Consider the following 26,537-nt stretch of genomic DNA (forward strand, 5'->3'; position numbering starts at 1 on the left):
GGAGCACAACACTTCTCTTGGGCACAGAGAAAGGAGCAGGTTCTAGACTGTCAATCAGGGAGCACCTGACTTCTCTTTGGACAGAGAAACTAGCAGGTTCTTGATGGTCCATCAGATGGTACCAATCATCTCTTGGGAACAAAGAGACATCCTCCCAGCAAATACCCAGGGTTAGAACACACACTAAGGAATGAAACAGCTGCATTTGTGATAACTATAAGCAAATATTTCAGAACATGTTTGAAATCAAACAGTGAGTTCACAGACTGTCTTAACATCAGGTGACAAATGTCATAATCTGAAGGTATTGTTCTAACCCTGAACATAAAACACAATCTCTGAAAAATATATTTAACTGGATTTGATATATTTTAACAGCTTTTTGGCTTCATTCTTTTGTGACAATGTTAAAGACCTTTGTAATATGCAGAAATAAAACAACACCTGTTAAAGCATTAACAAAAACATAAAAAGGAAACATCTTGTAAATGCCAACACACCAATAACGCATCAGACTAACCATTTCCCTACAGACCTGTGGAAAACGGGACATCTGACACCTGCCAGCAAAAACATGGACATGGAAGATTAAATACTTCATCAAAATACTGACTTGTAAATGCTTTTGATTGGATGATGGTGAGCCATGAGCATGGATTCTTCATTGGTTTTAAAAAACTCTTTAAAACAACCAGTCAACACGACCTCCTTGATGAATGATTTTCCTTCTTCACGAGAGATGTTTAACTTGAAATTGTAAAGCAAATAAATTTCAAGAACATGACATTTTTCATCGATAACATCTTCTTTTAAAGGACATTTCAGAACTACTTCTTGCTACATTGGGTAAAGGGGCTAGAGGCAGCACTGCTATGTCTTCAAAGAGAATGAAAAATAACTGTTATGCATTTAAATGTGTCAAGTTTAAATGCCTTTCAAAGATTTAATTGATTTTCAATTTTATAACTTTATACCAAACAAAAACTGACCATCTCCACCGGGTAATATAACATCAAATTTTATAAACATCACCTATTAGTCCAAGCATACACAAACTAGACCAGTCAATGAATACACAATGACCAGTCAAGATTTGATAATAGCATCAACAGGTGAGTCAATTACATCATCCAACCTTGCTGTCGTGATGAGCTTAACATTGAACACTACCGCAAAGGCAAAAAATAACAAGCTGATACTTCATCATCAAACACCGAGATTATTAAGGTCTCTTCTGAAGACAGAAAATTCCATGAGAATACCATTCATTCCAAATACTTGACTGTAATTGACACAGAACTAACTTGAATATACATACATTCAATGAAGATTAAGTAAACTTAAGATGAGGAGTTGCTCGACAGTTGCTCACAGAGAAGAGTGGAGTCTTTATACGATAAAACATTTGAGTCTGTTCAAAAATACATTAAAACAGCCAAACAATTACAAACATACCTGTACTTTAATACTATATATAAAGTCCTGTTTAAGTCTCCACTGTTTGGATATAATTTTTCACATGAACTTACTTAAAATCTGATCAAAAAGTCATGGCTTAGGTAAATTTTCACTGCTTGAGCTGTTATATGGTTAAATATTAGTTCCATAGCATATTGACACATTTTAATATATCTGTTAAAAAGTTAAATGTGTAAATATCATTGATGTCAATGTCTTGAGATTTCGACAAGGAAAGGATCTCATAAGAGGACAATATTTTTCCAACTGTGTTGTTTTGCCAATAAAGAATGTTTAGACCAAAACTGCTCAAGTATTAATCAGGCTAGACAAGATATGTTGTGTTACTGTTGTTATCCATCACAACAGGATATTAAAACCCATTCCGCGAACACCTGGTGTCATTATTAGGGCTATTCAAGATTTACAACCCTGGTACCTGAGCCCCTGCTACCTGACTCGATGCTGAAGTTATGTCCCAAGTTTGTGTAAAGTGTCCAAAAGAATTGTTTAATTAGAACAGAATCAACAACTATTTAGATACAAGTATAAAACAGCCTGATAATGCCAATGGTGACAGAAGCTTTCCCTTTGCACAAAGAGAAACAGCATATGCATAGTGAGAGAGAAATATGATATTAGCAACATTTAGCAGCCTGACACCAGACTTACACATCCCAGCCCTAGTTATCACTAGTTATCCACTTGCTTAATTTTCACCACAATTTTGGATTTTATGCTCAATAGAATCTATTATGAACCAGACTGATTATTCTTTGATAGTGAGGTTTCACACAATATATGTGTCTACCCAAATTTTGTAAAATGAAAATGTATAAAAGTAGCATTTGAAAATATGCCATCTCATACACGGCTCAGTCATACACTTGACAACTTTTAATTCAAAACGATTTTTTAGGAAATTAACTTTACATCAACTTCTAAATTTTCACATTTTTGGCCTTCTGACTTAAGCTTTTCGGCAAGTTGACCAAAGAAATAGGTAAACAAAATATGTCTGGCCTTCAAATGATGTGAATACTGGATGCAGAAAAAAAGACAGTTCTTAGACAATTTAGTTTTTGGAGTCATCTTTGAGAATCTGATGAGGCGGACAGTATAATTTCATTAAAGCATTTTCTGTGTGAACAATGACCTTGAATAAATATTCTCGGTATTTGAGCATGGTACATGCAGGAAGCAACAATATGTAAACATGCTTTCGGAACAATGGAAACAGGCCATGACACACAGCTAAAGCTGAAGCCATGTGTGGTGAATCAAGGGAGATAACCTCTACTGCTAACACTGAACTGGAATTACAAGTTGAATTTTGCATGAAGTCTATTTGCAATGTATCTGGATCATTTGTAGAATAATTACAAAGTTTGTTATAAAATACTTCCTTTTGAACCATTTTGTTATATGGATATTTGTCTGCTGTCTCTATATCAAAACAATCTTAATCGATTGTCAGTTGTGTGAAAAAAATATTTTGCTTGAAATCAACATTCAGCTTTGCCTTCTGAAGTGAAGGAAGTATTTTTTTAGTGAAACAAAGAAAATACAGACTAAGGACATCAGTTAACACTAATCTTCCATAATATCTGTGTTGAAACCATTATACACTGACTGACTAAGTGACATCCTAGTGGGGCATGTTTCAGAATGTTATAAAAAAAGCTGGAAAAAACATAATTTGTCCCCTGAAGTTACCATGTTGGAAATGTGAATGACAGTGTCCCATATGGGGAATCCAATAATTCACCATGTTGGAAAGGTGAATAATTGTTTCCCATGTTGGGAATCCCATGATTCATCATGTTGGAAATGTGAATCACAAAAAGCCCCATGTTGGGAATCCCATAATTCATCATGGTGGAAATGTGAATCACACCCAAAGATCCCTAATTCCATGTGGAGAATCCACGAATCCACTAATTCATCATGTTGGAAATGTGAATCACAAAAAGCCCCATGTGGAGAATCCCTAATTCATCATGGTGGAAATGTGAATCACCTTATTCACTCCATAGTAAATATCAAATACAGTTTTCACCACACAGAAATGTGAAATACATAACTGTATGCTGGTTGTACCCAAATATGAGTTGTGAGAATTGTTTTAACTATTCATTTCCTCCTTGTACAAAAAAGTAAAATAAAGTAAAACCCTAAATAAATACATGACAGGCCCCACCAGAATATGAAACAGTGAATGCCAATACACAGTGCATCCAGAAACAAAAGTGATTGATTAAATGTTGTTATGGTGTTGTAGCTCCTTACCACAAAGGACTGTGCAGGTAAAATGTGAGAAGTATACAGTCCACAAACCAGGTACATTTTAGTGAAATAAATATCTACTATATCAATTGGACACAGCACCAGTATATGCCCTATTGCAGTAGTAATACCTTCACAAACTTAGACAAATTCCACCAAATACAATAGACGTGAGATGATCACAAAAGTTGACCACAATATATAAACTTTCAACGTCACTTAAAAACTCATGTACAAATGTATATGCTAACTGTCTTAATATAAACAACATAGTATCACACATAGCAAGCTATTGAACAGTGTGTGCGAAAATAAAATCTTTGGAGCCACAAAATTTGATTTAGAATCAAACTCAGTAACATTGCAACATATTACAAATTGCTCAATAGGGCTCTGACGGGTAGCAAAAATTGGACTCGAGTACCCGGGGACTAAAACCCAGCCCGGACTCAAGTACCCGAAAATTATAGTATAAATTTTAGTGAGAGCTATGTGCGTGCATTTTAAGTAGTTTCAATGGAATTTCACACAAGAATGCCGCACCTGTAAGTTAGGACGTCTGTATTGAATTGAAAACTTACACAAAATCTTTCCTTAAAACGTGTGGTTATCAATTTGATGAAACACAAACCTAATATCATTGACTTATTTGACTAGCATTGGTCTATGCAGGGTCACATTACTCAACTGAACACTGGCGCAAACAGCCCATAGCAGAAACCAGTTCATGTGAAGTATAGCGCCACATGTTGCAACACGTGGTTATGAATACACAAAATGTAACCCCAAAAATATCCCTGCGTCAACGTGGCCTGCTTTTTGACAGGATTTTGGGAAGAATCATTCACACTGACGGACTTATGTTTCATGTTAAGATGTTTTCTCATTGAGCTTGTTGAGCTCCCTGCATAACTCAGCATAATGTCGCAAAGGCAACACTTGGTTTTGTGTTTTGAAGTGTCAAGATCAAAATGGGCCTATACGTTTGACCTTTTATCATCCATGATTGCACATGTGGTCACGTTTAGTTTAGAGTTATCTCCCGTTGTCGGGTACTCGAGTCCTGGAATTTTGGACTCTACCCTACCCGTCAGAGCCCTACTGCTCAAGTAGAAACAGTCTTTTCAGGAAACAATTGAAACTAAAATATTGCAGGTTAATGTTTACAGAATAGTTTCCCTTCAGTAATTCTTCAAACATATTATCAGGGACACCGGTATCTATTAATTCAAGCATATATTTGTTCGAACAAAGTTTATAGACATGTAATCAGGTGCACAGACACAAACAGTTTGTGATTCATGGATAACATCACCTCTGGCCATGAAATAAAACATCTTTTGAGTAACCAGCACGGACATTGCTAATTCGTTCATGTAGAAAATGAAAAGTAAATCCTTTTTCACAGAACCAGTGGTTTTACTTGCTTTGAAATGTAGACACTATGACCATCAGTACATTTTAGCAATATTTACAACCATGAACAAATAAATATCTCTGTTATTCACAGTGGTTTAAAATGTTGCCAAAAATCGAAACAGCATATTGTGTATGGTAAATGCATCTTTTCTGTAGACTTGCTTGAAATTTTATGATTCTGTATTATTGTGATGATACTTATGCTAAATCATTGCACAGTAGCTGGTGTATGGATTATTATGTTGGAAATGTGAATCACAGTGTCCCATGTTGGGAATACCATAATTCACCATGTTGGAAATGTGAATCACAATGTCCCATGTGGGGAATACCATAATTCACCATGTTGGAAATGTGAATCACAGTGTCCCATGTGGGAATCCCATAATTAACCATCTTGATAATGTGAATCACACTGTCCCATTTGGGAAATCCCATAATTCACCATGTTGGAAACGTGAATCTGCTTATTCACTCCATAAATGGCAAATACAAATTTCATCACACAGAAATGGGAAATACATTATTACCTCATGATAAATGGGAATCAAGTAAAATCATGGAGGAAATGGGAATCACATTATTCACATAACAGGAAATGGGAACAGGGTAATCCAAATGGGAATACTGTTTAACCATGGCATTGTACAACATGGGAATCACATTATTCACATAACAGAAACAGTCAGTAAGATTCAAACATACTGGGCAAGAAATGGGAATCAAGATAAACCACGTATGAAATGGGAATCAAGTAAAACCCTGTATGAAATGGCAAACATAACTAACTACTAACACAGAAATCTATTTACCAGGGCCTCCTTTCACGAAGCAACCTTTACTAAGGTTAACCTTAACTCCCATTCTTTAACACTGCACTAAGGTTCACTTAGTGACTTACGATCACTTTAGTGCTTTGTGAAAGGAGGCCCAGAGCCATGTCATACAACTTTTGTCTTTTGTTGTCTTTAAACAACCACACATTTGTAGACATTAGAAAAGGAGAGTTGTAGATTCACACCCAGATCGGCAGGAAATCATAACTTTTCCTTTGAAAAAAGGCTTTTGTGTGTACATTCATTTGGTACATCTTTTCTAAAAATAAACAAGTGAATTACTCCCGAGAGCACATATTAATCATAATTCTTTACTAATTTACCGGATGGGTATTTGGACAAAAGAAACTTCCTTATAGTGAGTGAGTGAGTTAGTGAGTTAGCTCAAACTTTGCTCTTTCATCATTTTCAGTAGCGTTTACTGTTATTATATGTCCTTTTATTTGCTGAGCCCACAAGAACAAACAGAAGTTTACAAGATTAGGTCCTGGGACTGATGCAGACTGTTATAACATATGCAATTCATGCCAAAAATACATAAGGGTATCCAAGTTTGGATGGATTGGAGTGGTGTGGCGTGGTATCAACTGAGGCCGGTCCAGCCATACAGAAATATCAATTGTTCACATCACTGACTAAGAACAGCAAAACAGATAATTTTCCATGCATAGGATCATTGTCAAATAAATGGTGTCCACAGATAGCTCAAGTTTATAGCAGACAGATCATGTGCTGTGAGGTACAATCAATCTGGATGTGTCTCAGTGTGCATACAAGTCAAATAATGTTTAGAAATTGTTGTGATATTCAAGTAGGGGGAGGCGGGAGAGGGAGACTTGTATTATTGTTTGAACCAGAATATTTGCAAAGTCAAAGATTTAAAACCTACCATTTTTCTCTTTGAAACAGGAAGTATTCACATTTCATTTTGTACGAAATTCTGAATGATATTTTGTTGTGATAGCGAGTATGGAGCTTGCAGAACTGGCAGTATTACTGCAAAATCAAGGTGGGAGCACCATTATGGGCTTCGAACATTACAGGAGCATTTTTTGAACCACCATGCTACTCCTTGTGGTTGTAAAACCTGGATACAAAATGACTTTACATAGCATTTTCAGGAACAGATTATTTCGCTAAACACAAAAACATAAAAAATTCTCAAGCCTCTCCCCTCATTGCTGCACTGGCTCTTTGGTGTTGTAAAACCTGCAGACAAAATATCTTACCATTGCATTTTCAGAAACAGGTCATTTGACAAAAGGACCCAGAAAAGAATTCCCATCCTTCCCCTTGGAACATCACATGGTTGTCCCTTAGGGTTACAGAAGTAGAACAAATTTAAAATACAAAACAATACAAATATGGATCTTCAGCATGATTGAGCTATACAGTCACATTGTCACCAGGGCGGCATAATGTTTATAGATCAGGGATTGATTGAACAACAAGGTCCTTTTCCACGAGGCAATCTTAGCACATGTACTGTCACAATGTTAAGACATGGCAGTTATGATCATCTTAGTGCTAAGGTCATATGTTGGAATGGGCCCAGGTGAACAGCTAAGACAAAATTGCTCAAAGAGACACAACATTATTTGTTGGTTAGGCCAGACCAATTATATTTCTTGTTTATGGATCCGCCGGTCGTATTTTTTCAAGAATAAGAAAAAAAATAAAATTAATTTTCCCTGCTCAAAAAATAAAATCCTAATGTTTTTATTGGGCAAAAATGTAAACTTACAAGATTGTTTTTTTGCCCCATATACACTTCATAAATTCCCAAAAGTAAAATACTTTTAGTATTTAGAAGGAATATTACTTTGACTGTTCATTTTATTTTTATTTTTTTCCCCCTCCTGCCTTTAGATTTTCTGAGGACAAAAAGTCCGTAAAACAAGAAATAAAATTGGTCTGGCCTTAAGTACAGAAAACAGACAACAAGCACGCTATGGACAAGCCGTGCTATCAGTGTTATTAAACTAGCTGATCTATACAAAACCACAGACATTGTTTCAAGCTTGAAGCTAAAGACTGTGACGACTGTTAACTGTTCTATTGATGTTGACTGATTCCAAGCAAAAACTTTCAGGTAGGAAAAATAGCAACATTGTCAACATATACATTTTATTGCTTTTTTCTGTTCCTGTATTAGTCCAATTAATTGTACACCCTGCATCACGGTCAACGTCTGTCCTTCAGGATACAGTCAATATAACCTCCTTCTATTTTATACTGGCAAACCCTTACCACAGAATACCTTGACTATCATGGGCATTTCACACACGAAACAAAATGATTCAAACATAAAAAAAGGTCCAGCGTAAGCAATCAAATAAGTTGAACTTGACCCCTTTGCTCTGTACCAAACGTATCAATACATTTCAATGACAGTTAAAGCAACATCACAAAACAAACAAAACAACCCAAAATAATAAATTAATGCAACAAAATCAACAATAAAACAGCTTACACTGACTAAATAGTTGAATATTTCTGAAAAAATGGCAAACGTAATTTATTAGGTGCATCTGTGCATAAATGAACAGAGAAATAATTCGATCTCCTTTTAAAGTGCAAACATAAATAGCCTAATGTCTGGCTGTCTATTTCACTGGTTTAACACAACATAATATTGATTTATTTAATTGGTTTTGAGTCCATACAATAATCAGGCAGATTATATTTCTCTTCACATATGTGACCTTCAATAAAACAGACCCACTACCAAGGTAAGATTTCTGGAAGGGTGGGCACCGGATGTACTTAAGACATACACAGGTTGGCTCATTGTCCCCACTGGTACTATGAGAATGTAGATAAACATGAGCTGATGACCAATATGACCTATGACAAGCATGAGCCGATGACCAATATGACCTACGACAAACATGAGCCGATGACCAGCTGGAGGCAATGACCAACATGAGCCAACTACCTGCTTCAGCCAACGACCAACATGACCAGCAACCAGCATGAGTAACTGACCAACGTGAGCCAACATCCAACATGAGCCAATGACCAGAACGACCTACAACAACATGAGCCAACGACCAACATGAGCCAACGATCAACAAGAGCCGACAACCAACATGAGCCAACATGTGATAAGCTGTTAGCACTGCATGCATATATGAGCAAGCCTAGATGGAAAACAAGATTCAACAATGCATTATGTCAATACAGAACAATGGACATTGTTTTAAACTGAATATATCACGTAGAGAGATTTCAAGTTGGGGTTTTACATACCACGGTCAACATTTTCATCATCACATTCATAACTGTCTCTGATGACATCTCCCAAAAGGTATTGTGCCTGGCTATAAGATAGTTCTCACAAACTGAAAGTCCATCACTACCCAGGGTATGAAATAAGTCAAAACCCCAGCATGACATCAGGGCTGGTATCTTCAAAATGTTACCAGTCCAAAATGGATTTAACCAGACCAGACACCAAGATATGACTCAGATGTATATAACATCTCAATTTTTTACCAGACCATCAGGCTGGCAAGCTGTAAATCTACACCATCCGTCTGAAATCTAACCCGTCTTGGGCGGTCGGACGGGCCTTATTTGATACACTGCTTTAACAGACAACATCTCAGCATGGCAACGTCAAGCGAACAAAATGTGTTTTCAGATTCTCCCTTCCTTATATCTCATCCATGTGGAGATCATTCCTCCTGTGACAAGTAGCCCATTATACTCCATACTTCCCATTAAAAGCCATTACAGAACAAGCGACACAGTGCGACCACATAGCCTTACTAAACACAATCATATAGGGTTTAGGGAAAATAATTTGTGCATATGGTTTTCTACAGCTATATATTTTTACACTAGCCACCCAGACACTCATCATCTGTATGGCAGATATCAGATAATATGCATGAAATAAAACATGGGTATTAAAAATACTAATACTCAAATAAATTGTAAATATATACAACACCCAATATACAGGTCAACTTGTTTGGTATAACAGTCCAACATAAAATAGTGCATCGGTAAAGTAGCCGGAGACCGATATTTAGTTCAGGTCCTCGCTTTGGCATTGTATATTGATTGTTGGTGATGAAATTGAGAAAGGGAGACAACTCCTACACTCCTGACAAGCTTTGTTTCCTCATGGACTGTTTTGCTGTGAATTGGGCCTGGCACTCTCATTTTACATCCTTCAACTTCAATGATAAACATATGATAACTGTATTGCAAACAATGAAATATGTATTCTAGGTTTGAGTCTAAATTTGTGATTATACTGTTGATCAGACGTAAAGGATCTCTCGATTCTTTCATATTTCTATTATGTTAATCTCTCATGGTTAGACAGTCAACTAAAGAGGTATCAAAGGAATTAAGTGCTTACTTCTTTTGATCAGTAAATATAGAAACAAGAAACAAGGAGAGAACATGAAACAGTAATGTAACAATGCTGTAAAATTGTCGCTCCGTTGCTCACATTTTAGCCTGAACATTTACCTAATGCAAAACCTGCACAAGAGCAAAATATTTGTTCAACAGCACTATATTTCCGTTTGAAATTTTCTTATTTAAAAATCAAAAACAGACTGCTGCATATTTTATTTTTGTCATTGCCCAAGGTCAGAGAGTGTCAACCTCTTCATATAAAAGTTTCATGTTTTTTTTTATAGTTAATTACATACACTATGAGACACCACTTGGACAACGACGGCACATGCACTGCTTTAGAGGAAGGTGCTGACCACGAAGGTCTTAGGGACTCTGAAGGAGGACAATGTTATAAACAGTTGCAGGAACCATTGGCCCTAACAGGAAGCTGTATGGGATAAACTATGAAAGTAGAAAATGCTCAAATAAATCTGTAACCATAGTGACAATACAAACACACAAAACATTTCAGGAAAGTTAAAATGGTTATGCTGCAATTTCCTGCTTTGTGAAAATACATAATTGTGGATCAAGAGTAAAGTAAAAGAAAATGAAAACAAATTTACTGCATCAACCCAAAATCAAGCTGGCCTTAATAAATAGAAAAAAAACATCAAATTTTTTTCTGATTATTGACATGAAGCCCCCTCGTATGTCCTGCCAGGTATCTGGCTGCATTAGCAGATATCCTTTTAAAAAACAGCAGCAAAAAACAAACAAAACATCTTGCTTCCTTTATATCACTTTAGTAAGTGAGTGAGTTTAGTGTTACGCCACTCTTAGCAATATTCCAGCAATATCATGGCAGGGGACACCAGAAATGGGCATCACACATTGCATGCATGTGGGGAATCGAACCCAGGTCTTCAGCGTGAAGGCTTTAACCACTAGGCTACCCCACCACCCATTATACCATTTGAAATAAGGTTAAAACGTATCCGATCAATCATCGAAAATATTGTGGAATAATGACCCATGCCATGGCACTATGATTTTTTGTGATGGCCCTGGAAGTGTTTTTATAATAATCTGTCATTAATTGTTCACTGGGCATGATATAATGTGCGAGAATCAAATTGTTTGCAACATAAACCCAACATAAAACTACATGCTGAAGCTGAAAACAAAAAACAATTTGTGTCTTTAAACAGAAATTCAAACCCTCCGACCAAATATTAAATGGCTGGTCTCTGCTAGATATGATGAACTGACAGACTAGTACACAACAGATGCTACCAGTAATAATAAATCATTTCAGGTGATCAAATATACAGTTGCTATACACAAGACCTGAACGTGTGGTTTATATCGGTTGTTGATGACAGACCAGATCAGACAACATGAACAGAGGATGACAATGTGAGTGTGATGCAGCCCTCAGACACACCAGGGTATACACTAGTGTTGGATATTGGTTAAAATCTCGTAATTGATGATCGGTTAGCGTCATTTATCAAATTTTCCTGATATGTTTGTTAATGCACAAAAGTTTGGGGTTTCTTGCAAATTGCACAAAATTTTGCATTTGCAAAATTCACATCTTTAAAGGATTACTGGTATGTTAGGAAAATAAATTTCCTCGAGTCTTTAAGAAATACTCAGTCATGACTTGGAACGAGCTTGTAGTGCTTCTGAAATGTAAATGTAATGACACAGACAAAAAAACTTGTGAAAAATAATGTTAATGCAAGGAAGTGTTCCAAAATTGCTTGTGTTCGATTATGAGAAAACATGATCGTTGCTTGGTCGTTTAGTCACTGCGATCAATCTTCGATTATTTTAATTAATCGGACCACCTCCAGTATACACAGAAAATATTCCCTACATAGATGGACAGTAACTCTTGACTTTTCTTTCCTTGTCATGAGGAAGTATATTCCAATAACATTAATATGGGGAGGGTTGGGACGAGTGTGATGCAACCGTCAGACACACCAGGGACTATACAGATGTTATTCCCTACATGGGTGGACAGTAACTTCTGGCTTTTCTCTGCTTGTCATAAGGAAGTATATTCCAATAACATTAATATGGGGAGGGTAAGGATGGGACTGTGATGCAACCCTCAGACACACAAAGTTATGTACACACATTTTAGTCAACTGGACACATTGTGAATAACAAACATCTCAGGAAGATTAGTGACTTTGGACTAAAACGCTCATTATGTTTAGATAAGGGCATGCTAGAGGTCCTCACTTCCCGATATACTTCATGCACAAATCTTCTAACTACTAAATAGTTGAGAAGCTGCTTGATTAGCAGAGGAGTAACTTTGGTTTCATGATGCTTGGCACAATATATAAGTATTATCATGGAGAAACATCTGGAGCAATGCAGGTATAAGACATTGCCTCTTTGTTGACACCCCCCACCCACCCCCAGCACTAGGATGGTGCTGACAAACCTAACCCTATATCAGATCAAACCTGGGATTCAAACTCATGATCACTGAAACTTTGATGCAACTCTCCACATTGGTTTCCATGATAGAATTGCTATATGTCTCTAAACTAATGTCGCTTAGTGGCGAGTACAGCAGCGTGCAGTGAACTTGGACAAAGTACTGTGACTATGTGTCCCAGTCCACCCAGCTGTGAATGGGTACCTCGTTAGGATGAAAAAGCCACAATAACTCGGTGCACCTAGTGGCTGCAAGAGCTGAGATTGATAATACGATGTGCCGTTGAGATTGACATCCAATGATCGAGGGAAAAAATACCAGTGCCTTGAGCAAGCACTAGTTGCCAGGATATGTGCGCTATATAAATATCGTATAATAATAATAATAAATAATAATAAACTGACACAGAACATCGACGTATCAGATGTATATGTGTAGCAAAAGGTGTCTATAATCTTTATAAACTCACAAGCATGTATCTTGGGTTCTGAATCTGAATGGTATGAACATGGATCTGAACCCATGTTCTTCAGATCCAGGCACCTAAGGGAAGCAACTCTGCACAGTGAGTTATTGGCCTTACATCAAAGGGCAATCCATTCTGCCTTCAGCAGCAAGAAAACTTAACCACCAAGTACCCTGGATAACTGAGGGTTGTGAAATGTATTCTATAATGAAATGTACAAAGTGATTGACAGGACGTACATAAACACACATCACATCATGAAATAAAATCTTAATCATACATTACATACGACATGACAAAAGTTGCCACAAAAACAAAAATTCTGATTTTGTCCAGGTTTTTGTTAAAGCCAACAGTTACGATATCAGAACGTAAGAACGGCTTAATACATCATCAATCCAGATCTGACTGTACAGGAAACTGACAGGTGTGTGATAATGTGTATATTACAGGGAAGGTGAATAATGACACTGGTAGCAAAGATGGAAAGTTTCCTGCTCTAAAAATAACAATGGTAAACATGCGAACATCTCGAAAAAGCATCTTACATCGATAGGCTCAACTCTGTCAAAGATCTGTCAAAGATACGCAGTCAACATGATCATAGTATGAATCTGTCAATACACAACTCGTAAATTCGTCAATCTCATTCAGATCAGATCCTTTACTGCCATGCAATAGGTCCCTGCATTGGAATCTGGAAGGTCACATCAGGTCAAGACTGTGTAAACCTTAAAACCCAGTCAAAAACAGACACAGTGTTCTTCAGTCAATCCAATGTCAGAATTCTAAAACAATCTAACATTTATTTCCTTACTGGAGATGTCAGAGGTATATCCTCCTGAAGTAAGAATCTGATTTGAATGAGATATTTAATACATAAACCAGCAACCTAGGGCTGTAAAGATCCACTGCAGGGTAAGGCAAAAGATGACACATGCCTTTTCTGTGAATTTAACAAACTTGGTTCCACTGTCTGTAACTAGTTAGGACTTAATGGTTATATAGTTGTTCACAATTTAACCAAATGATTTTCTATTAACATCTTACTTGAAACACAACTATTATTTTTCAGTTTTGTGTGTGACTGTTCATTTGGCTACCATGGCATTTGATCATAATGATTACTTTTGGAGCACCTTGTAGCCTTTAAAGTTTATACAAAAGACCCAAAAATATTTAAAGTGCTTTTTTTCTTCATCCATTTTCTCCAGAAACCAACTTCATGTTAGGAGAGAGAAAATTCTTGAACAATTTACCAGAATAAGAGGCCTAATTCCTTATATACATATTGTTGTGACATAAACTGTCTGAATATTCTGTAATGTGGAGTCATCTACGGATAACCCGCCAAATGGTCCTGCTGCTTAATAATAATCACTGTCACAAGACTGTTACCCATTACTGGACAGAGGTGACCTGTACACTGAACATCTTTAACAGGTGATAAACATGTTCCTATATACACCTATTGTGCTCTGTTCATTTTTGAGAGAGGTGAAAATCGTGAATCTATATGCACCTGCTCTGAATTTTTCATTGTTTAACTGGGGTTACAATCATGGACATATATGAACATTTTTTATCATTACAATCATTAACCTATATTCCACTTCTGTGCTTTGTTCATATAAACAGAGATGACAATCATTAACCTATATTCCACTTCTGCGCTTTGTTCATATTAAAGAGAGATGACAATCATTAACCTATATTCCACTTCTGTGCTTTGTTCTTTGTTCATATATTCCACTTCTGTGCTTTGTTCATATTAAAAGAGATGACAATCATTAACCTATATTCCACTTCTGTGCTTTGTTCATATTAAAGAGAGATGACAATCATTAACCTATATTCCACTTCTGTGCTTTGTTCATATTAAACAGAGATGACAATCATTAACCTATATTCCAATTCTGTGTATTGTTCATATGAAACAGAGATGACAATCATTAACCTATATTCCACGTCTGTGCATTGTTCACATTTAACAGAGATGACAATCATTAACCTATATTCAACTTCTGTGTACTGAACATTTATGACAGGTGACAATCATTAACCTATATTCCAATTCTGTGTATTTTATATTTCACTAGGTTTACAATCATTGACCTATAACCTGTAAACACTATTAAAGTATCGTATAACAATATCAAATAACCAATGACGACATATCTACCTTAAACCCACTCAATACAGGACAAGTTCTTGTGTTAATAAACTCTAGCCTTGATCACCTGATACACACACTGTATCATAACAAAGTGCATGATTACAGCCCTAGCGTAACCATGGTAACAGCAATATTGCAACATACAGAGAACATCTCCTTCTAAATTACCGGGCAATACGTACCAATGATTGTATCTATCATACATACGATATCTATATGACTTTGATTATCCTGTATGCAACCTTGAGGTCAAATCTAATTCTGCCATTCATGCCTAAAAAAATGTTCATGTCAAGTTCACGTCTGCTGTGACTCGATGGGATGTGCATGAATTCACGAAACATTTTGGCTGTTACAGTCTGTGCTAACGATCAAAGGATAAGGGAGGACATCAGTTTTATGAACACTAGTTATTGTACCAATCCTCAATGTACCGTATGTCCCATACACAATTCATCCCTTCAAACTTAAACAGAGACTCTTCCCAAGGTCAAACACTGGATGTGCATTTTGACTCAGATCATTAAACACCGATAACATTGTTCAATCATGCAGTGACCAGTGTCCTTGATACAAGATTCACACAGGGCAACACAATAAATTGACATCGGGTCTGGTCATAAAACAGAAATCCTTTTGGATTTGTGCTCAAATGAAGGGATGTGTTCTTGAACTTAGATGATTCTTTTATCTCCTTTATGCTGACTTGTTATCAAAAATTAACATTCAACACAATAAATTAAATTTGGTTCAAATCTTTTCAATATTTGTCAAAGTTAACACCAAGAAACTAATCACACATTTTTCTTAACTTTCGTGTGACCTTGACCTAGTTAATATTTACTGATCTGGAAGGTCAAACTTGGTTTCTGGACTAAATAACTTCGACAAATATTTCACGAACAGCTGTACAAATCCCAAACCAGTTATTGATTTTCCGCATCTGAGAACCGAAATGTCAACAGGAGAAGGTGTAGGCAAACACTAGACATAACTGTTGAGCTAATCATCATTGAGGATGGAAAATGGCACAAGTAGAAATGACTCCACATGGTGTAGGACAGTCAAGATACCAATAGGCAAGAATTACAAACGCAGGACCAAGGTCATTTCCAAACAACAAAACTATCTTGAGTTGCTTGCACTTCCAATGGTGATGTCCAATGACACAATCTTTGGCATTCTATTAACATGGGACATAGATTGAAGTTTGACTCATAAAATTTGATTGGCTGGCATCAATCTGGATAAGGGAATTCCAGTAAACTTTTGTATCAAAAATGTCCCTTTAAATATATGACGGAAAAAGGGTGTTTGTTGCCACTCAGTCACTGCAGACAACACATACTTTGAATTGTATTACTGCAACCTTCTATACCGATCCCTTAATCCAACGATGTCTGTATGAAACATATGACACAATAACATTGGACCAGCTCTACCAAAGACAACCATGGACAGATCTACTTCTTCCCCTTCCCAATCTTGCTCCACTTCTGCAACTTCTGTACCAGTTGTTTACATGGAGGCGGAATCGGCGTCTCGTCCCGCAAGTGGAGAATGCCTTTCTGGACAAAGTTATAGGTATTGTTCAGTGTACGTGGGTACTGCATGTTGAACACCCAGTATGATGAAAACAGCGTTGCAAATGCCATCGTAAACTCCTCAAACTCTTGCAGAACCGTTTCCTCGGCAACCAGGAAAAATTCATCACTTTTGAAGATGCTCCCTCGTGCAATAAGAATTGGAACAACTTTCCCTCGTGGATCGACCTCATCCTCTTCACCGATCTCGCGAACCATCTCGACAATGTTTTCTTTGAGAAGCAGAGGTATGAGACACAGTGCTGTCACCATGTCCCAATACTGCTTCAATGCAGCGTTGTCCTGCTTGGCTTGGTCTGCTTGTTTCAAAATGGCTGCCGATCCAGATGTATGCTTGGCCAGTTCTACAATCCCTGGAGCAAACTTCACACAATATTCCTGAATGGTGTGATCAATGTCTATCTTGGAGATCCTCTGGAATTCCAACAACATATTCTTCCCTGTGAACAAATCTGGGTATGTTTCTAGAATAATGGGAATTCCTGGCATTTCAATCGTAATGAATGAGCGCCTGATGTCAAATGTGTCTTCTAGCTGTTTGGTGATTTCTTCAGGTGACCTTAGGTCTTCTTTGGATGTTGAAGGTTGTTCTCTCTTTGGCTTCTTCTCAGGCTGGGATGATGGTTCATCGTTGTGGCCCCCCTCGGCCACCACTGCTGCTGCTGCTGCCACAACTGACGACGGCACTGGCACCACTTCGGCCGTCATCGCTGCATGTTTCCGCTTGGGTTTCTGGGACATGTCGCTCCAAGTGTCAGACGGCACTGAAGACAGCACTGCAAATAAATGAAAATGTTGTGTCAAAAATCAACAAAGATTTGTTTCAAACATCACAACTTTCACCAACAGCAAAGAAGCATGGACGGGAAGACAACTTTTGTTTGCATCTTGACATTTGCAGGACTTATGATTCAAACCTGATTAAGCACAGTCTAGAAACAACATGTGAACACATCTATAATGATTTGCTCAAAGAGAGAATGAGGTTAGTTTTACACCGCACTCAGCAGTATTCCAGCTATATGGCGGCAGTCTATAAATAATCTGGACCAGACAAACCAGTGATCAACAGCATGAGCATCGATCTACAAAAGTGGGATACAATGACATGTATCAACCAAGTCAGAGAGTCTGACCCATCGATCCCATTAGTTGCCTCATACGATAAGCACGAGTTACTGAAGATCAATTCTAACTCGGATCTTCACGGGTTACTCAAGGATTTTCAACTTGCTCAGATTTTGTGTTGACAATCTTATGGGTAGGTTTCCATTATTAATGAGTGAAAAAACTAAATATGCTTGTTTCTACAGTAACAGGGAAGGATAACAATTGATAAACTCTCACTATAATATAAAGTTAGCTCTCACTGTAATAAAGAAGACGTTCATCCATATATTGTTATCCTTCCAAACAACTCCGACTTCTAAATGCCTCTCAAAGAAATCTGTACTACACAAAACTGTAAACTAGGTATTTCCAACATTCAGACTGCACCTTAAACTGTTTCGTCCACAGAACCCTGAAAATAGATCTAACACCTTTTCTGAATATGATAACTTTGATTACTAACCATTGTTTTACAGGTAAATGACACCTCAAGTATTCACATCATAAAAACAAAACACTTGCTGCTTTTACCTGTTGGTACTTCAAGGCTTGCTTTAAGGAAATCAAACTTACTTGCACGCAGTGCAACCTTACCCAATGACCATGTTGCACCAGACAAAATCAGGTTGCACCTGTTGTTTAACATGTAACTTTATACAATGCTTGAATATTGGTATTAATGATTTAGAACATCACTAGAACAAAAATATTCTAGGTCTGATAAGACATTTTGTGTTATTTCATAAAAAAGCATAAGGTGATCAGCACCAGTCATACTAACACTGTCTGAGTTGTCATCAGAGTCACTGCTCAAAGACAGTTCCTTATTATTCTGTTTTCCAGTTGAAGTCTTAATATTAACATGCACTGGGTGTAAGTTGGTATAACTATGAGGTTGCACTTTCAGGTTGCACCTGTGCAAGTTGGTATAAATATAAGGAGGCATTTTTCAGTTTCATGTTGGACCTGTGCAGGTTTTAAATGCTTAAATCAAGCCTTTTACTTTGTGTTCCCTATTCACAATGGCACTTTTTTGGTAGTCATGCCAGATTAAAACCTTAAACAGTTTGGGAGTCATCATTGGTGGGAATCAGCAAGTGAACTTTTCAGCTTCATCATCCGAAGGTTTTGTCTAACACAGTGATGGCCGATGCCAGACAAGCAGGCCATGACCGCTCACAACTTCCAGTCAACTGAGTTAAAACTGGAAACGACACCCGCCTTTCAATTTCTGAAGATGAAAATCTAATAACTAACTTCTTTGAGCCCAACACTAACTGTTGTACATCACTGATTTACATAGAAATACTCCAAGCCTTTTAGCACTTAATATCTTAATTATAATAATTAGGTGGCATTTTGGCGCTAATGGTTGCACTAGTTCCAGATCCAATGGCTGAAAAACAACAACATGTACACGTTCATAAAATAGCGTCATGAAACTTCAGCTCACCTAAATGTTTAGGAAATATGGTGGCCATGTTTTAAAACAGCCACACTTTTCAGAAACAACAGTAACTGGAATTATTCATAAAGTTTCAACTACAAAGACAATGTAATTTCAGAAACATTAAAAATATAGGGGTATAAGGTCAGAGTGTTCAAACTATGCCTGATAGGCTGTCTGTCAAATTTCATGACCAGGGATAGAAATACTTTTTTTCTAAGTGTGCCTTTGGGCACCAGGCAAATATTTTAACTCTGCCTTTCAGAAATCAAGTGTGCCCACGTTTTTAGAATGAATGACTGTAGCAATGATGATGATCATTTGAAATTTATTGTTAGTAAACAACAAATGTAACCTGTTTTGTGTTATCACTGATTTGTCTTCTGTTTAAGATGGCTTTCTTAAGCATCATGTGTTCTGCTTTCCCAGCACCTTTGATAGCTAAGAATTGTGTGACAGGTTATCTTGTTCAACATACCTAACATACACAATGTCCTCTTCAATAACTGAACTATCAGTACTCCCATCAATCTAAATGGAAAAAAAACCAGATTTCTTTACATCATCCATCATAATTCCAGTAATTTCCTGGGGATGAAGTCAATAAATGTTTTTGCTTGTTTGTCATTTGCATAAGTGTTTTGTTTGGGGGATTAAATGACTTAAAGGTGATTTATGTCTCTAAGAAATTAGGCATGCCATAAGGGCACCGAGAATATTTTTTATCCGTGCCATTTCAACATTTACCGTGCCATTGCACCCTAATATATGGGGTATTTCGAACCCTGATGACACATGCAGAAATGGGGAAAAAATGAGCAAAAATGACATTTTCAAAATGGCCGATTTGATGTCCATGTTTGAACTGGATTTGAATTATGTCAGCAATTTTCAGTGCCATGACATCAGCCAATATTACTTTCAGGCAGGTGAGCCGAACATCAATTGTAAGGTAATGTTAACGAGACGTGTATCTTCATTATTCATACATTGTATGACTGTTCGATGAAGATTGGATTTCTTGAGATTTGCTGCTCTAGTACTTGAATCCTAATGATCTGGTGTCAGATCTGGTGTCAGATGGTGTAGTCAGGTGAAACCTGAGTGACATTGAGTAACAAATACTTTGTGTTGTTTTTCTGGCCAATCAGATATAAGTTTTCAAAAATGATTTGACATAATTTCTTTAATACCTTGATTTGGTACTTTCAGTTTTTCAAAAGAAAACCCACACAGATCAGGGATATTCCTTCAGTGGTACTTGCTGTTGGGTACAGATGCACTTACACACAAGGGCATTAAGGTCATCAATTTTGTACATAAGAAGAAGATAAAGTCATCAATATCCCCGGCAATGGCAAAATGCTCTTCATGATTATGTCTACGAGTTATGATTATGTCAAATATTTAGGTGTGCATATAGAAAAGTGGAAGGAGAGTATTGAAAGGTTTTGAAAGTTCTGCTCCAGAAAGGAGCACTACCACCAATTTCAGTCTAAGTCAAACTTGTTGCCATGGAAACACCAAAAATATTTTATTCAGAATTCCAAAACTACCAAAAGGCACCAGTACACCACCAGATCTATGTATGTGCCAAGTTTGGTGAAGAAACATTGAACGGTTTTAGATTTCTGCTCTGGAAAAGAGCACTACAACTAATTTCAGTTTTAGTCAAACTTGTTGCCATGGAAATGACAAAAATATTTTATTCAGAACTCCAAAACTACCAAAAGGCACAAGTGCACCACCAGATCTATCTATGTGCCAAGTTTGGTGAAGAACTAGCGAACAGTTTTAGAGTTCTGCTCCAGAAAAGAACACTACCACCAATTTCAGTCAAAGTCGAACTTGTTGCCATGGAAACACCAAAAATATTTTATTCAGAATTCCAAAACTACCAAAAGGCACCAGTACACCACCAGATCTATCTATGTGCCAAGTTTGGTGATGAAAGAGTGAACGGTGTTAGAGTTCTGCTCCGGAAAAGACAAATGTGCACGGACGGACGGACAGACACACGGACAGACTCCATTTTAATACCCCCCGCAAAACGCATTGCGGGGGATAAAAATATGCTTAAAATTATGCTTAGAAATTATGGGTAGGGGAGAAGGGGTCATTGATTTTTGTACATGACATGCAGGGGGGGTGGGGGGTTTCACATATTTTGTACATAAATTTTTTTGGGGTGTGTGTGTGTGTGTGTTTCCACTCACATTGTAAAAGCTTCTCCATAAAAATCATCATCACCCCCTCTAGCCATAAATTATGAACGGTCCCTTACCTATATTAAAGCAAGTCATTAGGTTTGTTTTTTGATATATAGAAATATGCAAACAAGTCATTTTGGTTTATTTTGTGAGATGTAGAAATCATATATGGTGGTCAAAATATTTTGCAGACTCGCATCCAAAATATAGAAGCTGATGCTGATTGGCCGAGTGGAAAGTTCACCTGAATGTGTTCTGTGACCATCATACAGGAGATTTTGCATCAGATTGACTGGTTTGTTGTTTAACACCACACTCAGCAATATTCCAGCTATATGGCAACGGTCTGTAAATAATTCAGTCTGGATGAGACAATCCAGTGATCAACAGCATGAGCATCAATCTATATAAATTGGATATGATAACATGTGTCAACCAAGTCAGCGAGCCTGACCACCCAATGCCGTTAGTTGCCTCATAAGAACATACATGGGTTACTGAAGATCAATTCTAACCCGGATCTTCACATATCAATTTCCAAGAAACATAACAAAACAATCACAGACAAATCAATCTTGACCTCATAATTTCATTTAAATAAAGAGGAGAAACTATTCACAGACAAACATTTCCTTGCTTTCACTTAACTGCAACCATATTTGTTTTATCAAACAGCTGGTAGTGAATTTCCTTTCAACATGTGGTTAACAAAAAATCTAAAATCAATGTAAGCAACAGATGTTTTGTGACAGTGGTCTGAACCATGTCAAACATAAAATCCCCAGTCAAAATAGCATCCCAGCTCTGTTGCTTAGCAACACATCACATTGAAATATCACTTGCTTTGTGAGACTTGGGACTGTAATGCATCAGAGCAATATCTAACAGACAACACAGAAAAATGTCGTGATAAGTAGGATATCTTTTAAGTTTCAACACCAGGGCTCCAGATAATTTTTCAACATCCAGAGTACGTACTCCTTATATTTTCAGTATATGAGTACTGGAAAACCTTAAGAGTCCATTTAGAGTACTAAATGGAAATTATTGGAGTATCAGTAATCTTGTGTTTCGTTTCATATATGCACCACAACATTGCTGCTCTTTTGTAAACAGGTCAATGAACAATAAAACAATACTTTTTTCCAATAAATACGTCTGTAAATGATTCTAAGTCCGTACGCCATTGCTGTGGGGCGTATCTGCTACGTTTTCCAAAATATTTCCTACCGTATCGTACATATTTTTTTCTATCCGTACATACGCCGATACGGCCCTTATCTGGAGCCCTGCAACACATTTAGTATAACAGTTTCAAATTTTTCACAAAAACACTTCACTTTTCACACATAGTCTACAATGCACTGAATTTGCTTGTGATGATGATGATGATGATGATGATGATGATGATGATGATGATAAATGAGTGAGTGAGTTGGCTTTTAGCAATATTCCAGGAATATCACGGCGGGAGGCACCATTGATGATGATGATGATGACACATCTATAGGCTCAAAAAAGCTTTATGTTTCATACTTCAAGGTTAATTGAAAACACATTTGAGCCACAATCTCTGAAGTCACACAAACTGATAGTAATAATTTACTCATATTACTCCATTACCTTCATAGATGTGATTACTGGATCTTTGTCTTGGTATATTAGAGAGGTGTTTCATAACATAATAAGGATTCTGCCTCCATAGGCTTTTGGTTTCCATATATACATTTCACAATTCTCTTTTTAACCAAAACAAAATATATGAAACGTAATGTTCATCCCAAACAAACAGCAATATTTACAATGCACCCATTCAGCTAGATCGGAGACAGAAAAAATATACATATACTCACGGATGATAGATAACACAATGTCATAAGCTCAACAAGACCTTAGGTCCTTTTGAGCAAAGTGAAAATCACTAGTTTCTACATTGCATACTGTGTAAGGCTGTGAAGAGGATATATATACCAGTCAGGCCATGGTATTGACTATACATCAATAATCGACATCAATGTCATAACATTGTTACAATCTCTTCAACTTCAACTATTATTGTCCAACATTACTTGATAATAAAATGATAATAATAATCATAAAATACAACCAACAAAGCAGGGTAGCTGGTGAAGGACTGACTAAGCCTCAATGAATAACAATGTCCCATGTAAAACAATAAGCGAAAAATGACTGCTCCCTCGAATACATCCCAACCAACGTATTTGGTACAAAATAACATATTTCACCCAAAATGTATTCACAAGTGCAGGATACTATTCACAGATTTTGCAGTGGCGGTGTCAAACTATGCTCTCTGTTCCCCCAATTTGCACCTTGCGCAGACATTATCGGGGATAGCTTGCAGTAAGCGATGAGCACAAGCATTGCGCCACAAGCAGACGAACTGGAATGATAGGCTTTTTGCATAATGAGATGATACAGAGCAATATGTCGAGGGCCGATCGACTGGTGAGATTAGCGGGGTTGCCATGCACAAGGCCGGTGTGTTTCGGCAATAAACATGATTAAGTATTACCTTCAACACCCCCGCTACTATACAGATTAATATCTGTTGTTGACAGAGGACAGAAAACGCTGAATTTTATTCACCTGTGCTGTGTGTCACTTCGCCCTGCCAAACTACCTCGGCCATGTTCGATTCTTAGGGACCATTCCGTAATTTGGCACTGTTTTTATATTACTTCCGGGATAACGAATACTGCGACGTATTTCGTTCATGAATTTAAGAACTAGATTCGTCATAAAAATCTAATTTAGCAAAATATACCACATTTTGATAGAAATTATTTAAAATTTTGATACGTGTAACCACGAACAACACTGTATACGCCCGAGGTATAACTTACAGAAAACAGAATTTTGGTAAAGTCAGGAATAAATACATTTAGTCTTACAGTGTCGTAGGATTTTGATAATATTTTATAGTTCATATTTTAGATAAAGGCTAATTGGGCTTGAGTGTCATTAACATGTAAAGTTTATCAATATTGACTCATATATTTGAAAAACTCGGAGCAGATAGGCGGGAGACACGTGGTATTTGGTGACACAACGTTTCCCGCCAAAACTAGTCTAACGTTCATGACGGGACGATATTCACACCGTCCATTGAGTACTTCCTCTTCCTAACCGTAACGCAATAGAATACGGATTAGAATTGTCACGATTTTCTACTTATATCTTTCAGCGACAATTTTGCCTTGCATTTAAATAACAGTATAAGCACGATCCTGGCTTTAACATGAACAGGAAACAGTGCATGACTTCGTCCGACAATTGCGTTGCGTGATTATGTAATTTTCATTAAGTTATTGCGTTTATATCCGTATAATTTTAGTATACACGAAATATATATAGAACATTTTACCGTATAATATTCTTCAAAATGAGTGTGCACACCCCTGAGTGAGGGATGAACATGCCTCATGCAGACATCGGAATGTGTATGCTTGGTAGATCCCCTATACAATCCTGAGTGCTTCTCGTACGAACTGCATTGAAGCATAGCCCGGTTAACGGTACATTAGATTCATAGAGTCCGTGTCAATGTAGCCTATAATCAACGGACATATTTCCCTCCATACAGTGTTCAACATTACCTGGAAGGATGATTGATTTGCACTATAACATCGGTCCCAAGATTTTAGTTATCTTATTTAAATATAAATCCACAAAATATAAAACAAAGTCCAAATGGAACCAAGAAAGTGATTATTTCCTCTCTCCGAGGTAGACGAGATTTGCTAAATCGTTCTCGACTTCTTTTCTGAATATATTCTCAAGGATTCTGGAGACAGGCTAGATACAGAATGTGATGATTATATTTACGGACTGTGCTTGGCGCTGTATTAATAATTCATATATCATGTTTATTTATTTACCTGCGCTGATAAGACGCCTGTAGCACATGGATAATACTTCCAAGCTTGTACACTATACTTCAGGAAGTATTACCAGGAAGTTAGCAGGCCTCTGTATAGCTTGCCTGTGGAATAACACCACGCAATATAGATGTGTACAATCTGGCAAACTCTCATTGATTATGACTGTAAAAGACTGACATTTTTCACAAATATTTGGAAGTCGAAAACGTTTTATAAGAGCAAATCAGTTATTAAGGTTTAAGGTTGTGCGGACACCTGCCCATGAATTTGGTCTTTCAGCAACCTCTATTATCCAGCCGCTTGATATATCTCCATCCCATTATGATATGGATGCCCTTATTTTTATAACTGGATGGATGGAGGGTGTATATTATATAATGAAAAAGGTGAATACTTTCTTGTAACTCGCTTAATGACATGCGAGTTTGTATAGAGCTAGTTCATTTGACACCAGGCTTAATATTAGAACGTATATAACCATTACACATCATATGTTAATTTTTAACTATGCCTATGATATATTAATGCGGTAGTTGGTTGGGATTAAATTTCTGTAGAAAACCGACACCCATACTTGAAAGTTATATTCAAACCATGACATATCAAGGGAAATTGAAACACGTAGAATATTTCAATGAATAACAATTTTCAAAATAATTCATGATTATTTTCCTATTATTTATCCCTGCTGACTCGGGTTGGGTGGGGTGGGAGTGAGGGGGATGCATGTATGAAGTAATAGAGCATATTAATTTTAGGTCATAAGTGTTTAGCAGTTCACAGGACGTGTTGTTGTC

At 37.0% G+C, this 26,537-nt stretch overlaps 1 protein-coding gene and 1 long non-coding RNA gene across 4 annotated transcripts; both read right to left on the bottom strand.

The window, feature by feature from the left end:
- Positions 1-8,109: 8,109 nt before the first annotated feature.
- LOC124272531 lies at positions 8,110-9,352 on the bottom strand. Its single transcript, XR_006897348.1, has 2 exons — positions 8,880-9,352; positions 8,110-8,846 (listed from the first exon to the last, which is right to left on the bottom strand). It is a non-coding gene; the product is annotated as an uncharacterized LOC124272531 (long non-coding RNA).
- Positions 9,353-15,703: 6,351 nt separating this feature from the next.
- LOC124272532 lies at positions 15,704-25,317 on the bottom strand. 3 transcript variants are annotated; one of them, XM_046707742.1, is made up of 2 exons: positions 25,224-25,317; positions 15,704-17,844 (listed from the first exon to the last, which is right to left on the bottom strand). In XM_046707742.1, exon 2 carries the CDS (start codon positions 17,807-17,809, stop codon positions 16,928-16,930), a length of 882 nt encoding a protein of 293 aa, XP_046563698.1. In that variant the 5' UTR covers positions 17,810-17,844; positions 25,224-25,317; the 3' UTR covers positions 15,704-16,927. The 3 variants fall into 3 exon arrangements, with proteins under 3 accessions (XP_046563698.1, XP_046563697.1, XP_046563699.1); XM_046707741.1 differs by lacking the exon at positions 25,224-25,317 and adding an exon at positions 24,446-24,493; XM_046707743.1 differs by lacking the exon at positions 25,224-25,317 and adding an exon at positions 24,372-24,459.
- Between the last annotated feature and the right edge of the window lie 1,220 nt (positions 25,318-26,537).

Source organism: Haliotis rubra, unplaced genomic scaffold (genome assembly GCF_003918875.1).
Source record: "Haliotis rubra isolate DU_JTF1 unplaced genomic scaffold, ASM391887v1 Scf170, whole genome shotgun sequence".
Lineage (NCBI taxonomy): Eukaryota > Metazoa > Mollusca > Gastropoda > Lepetellida > Haliotidae > Haliotis > Haliotis rubra.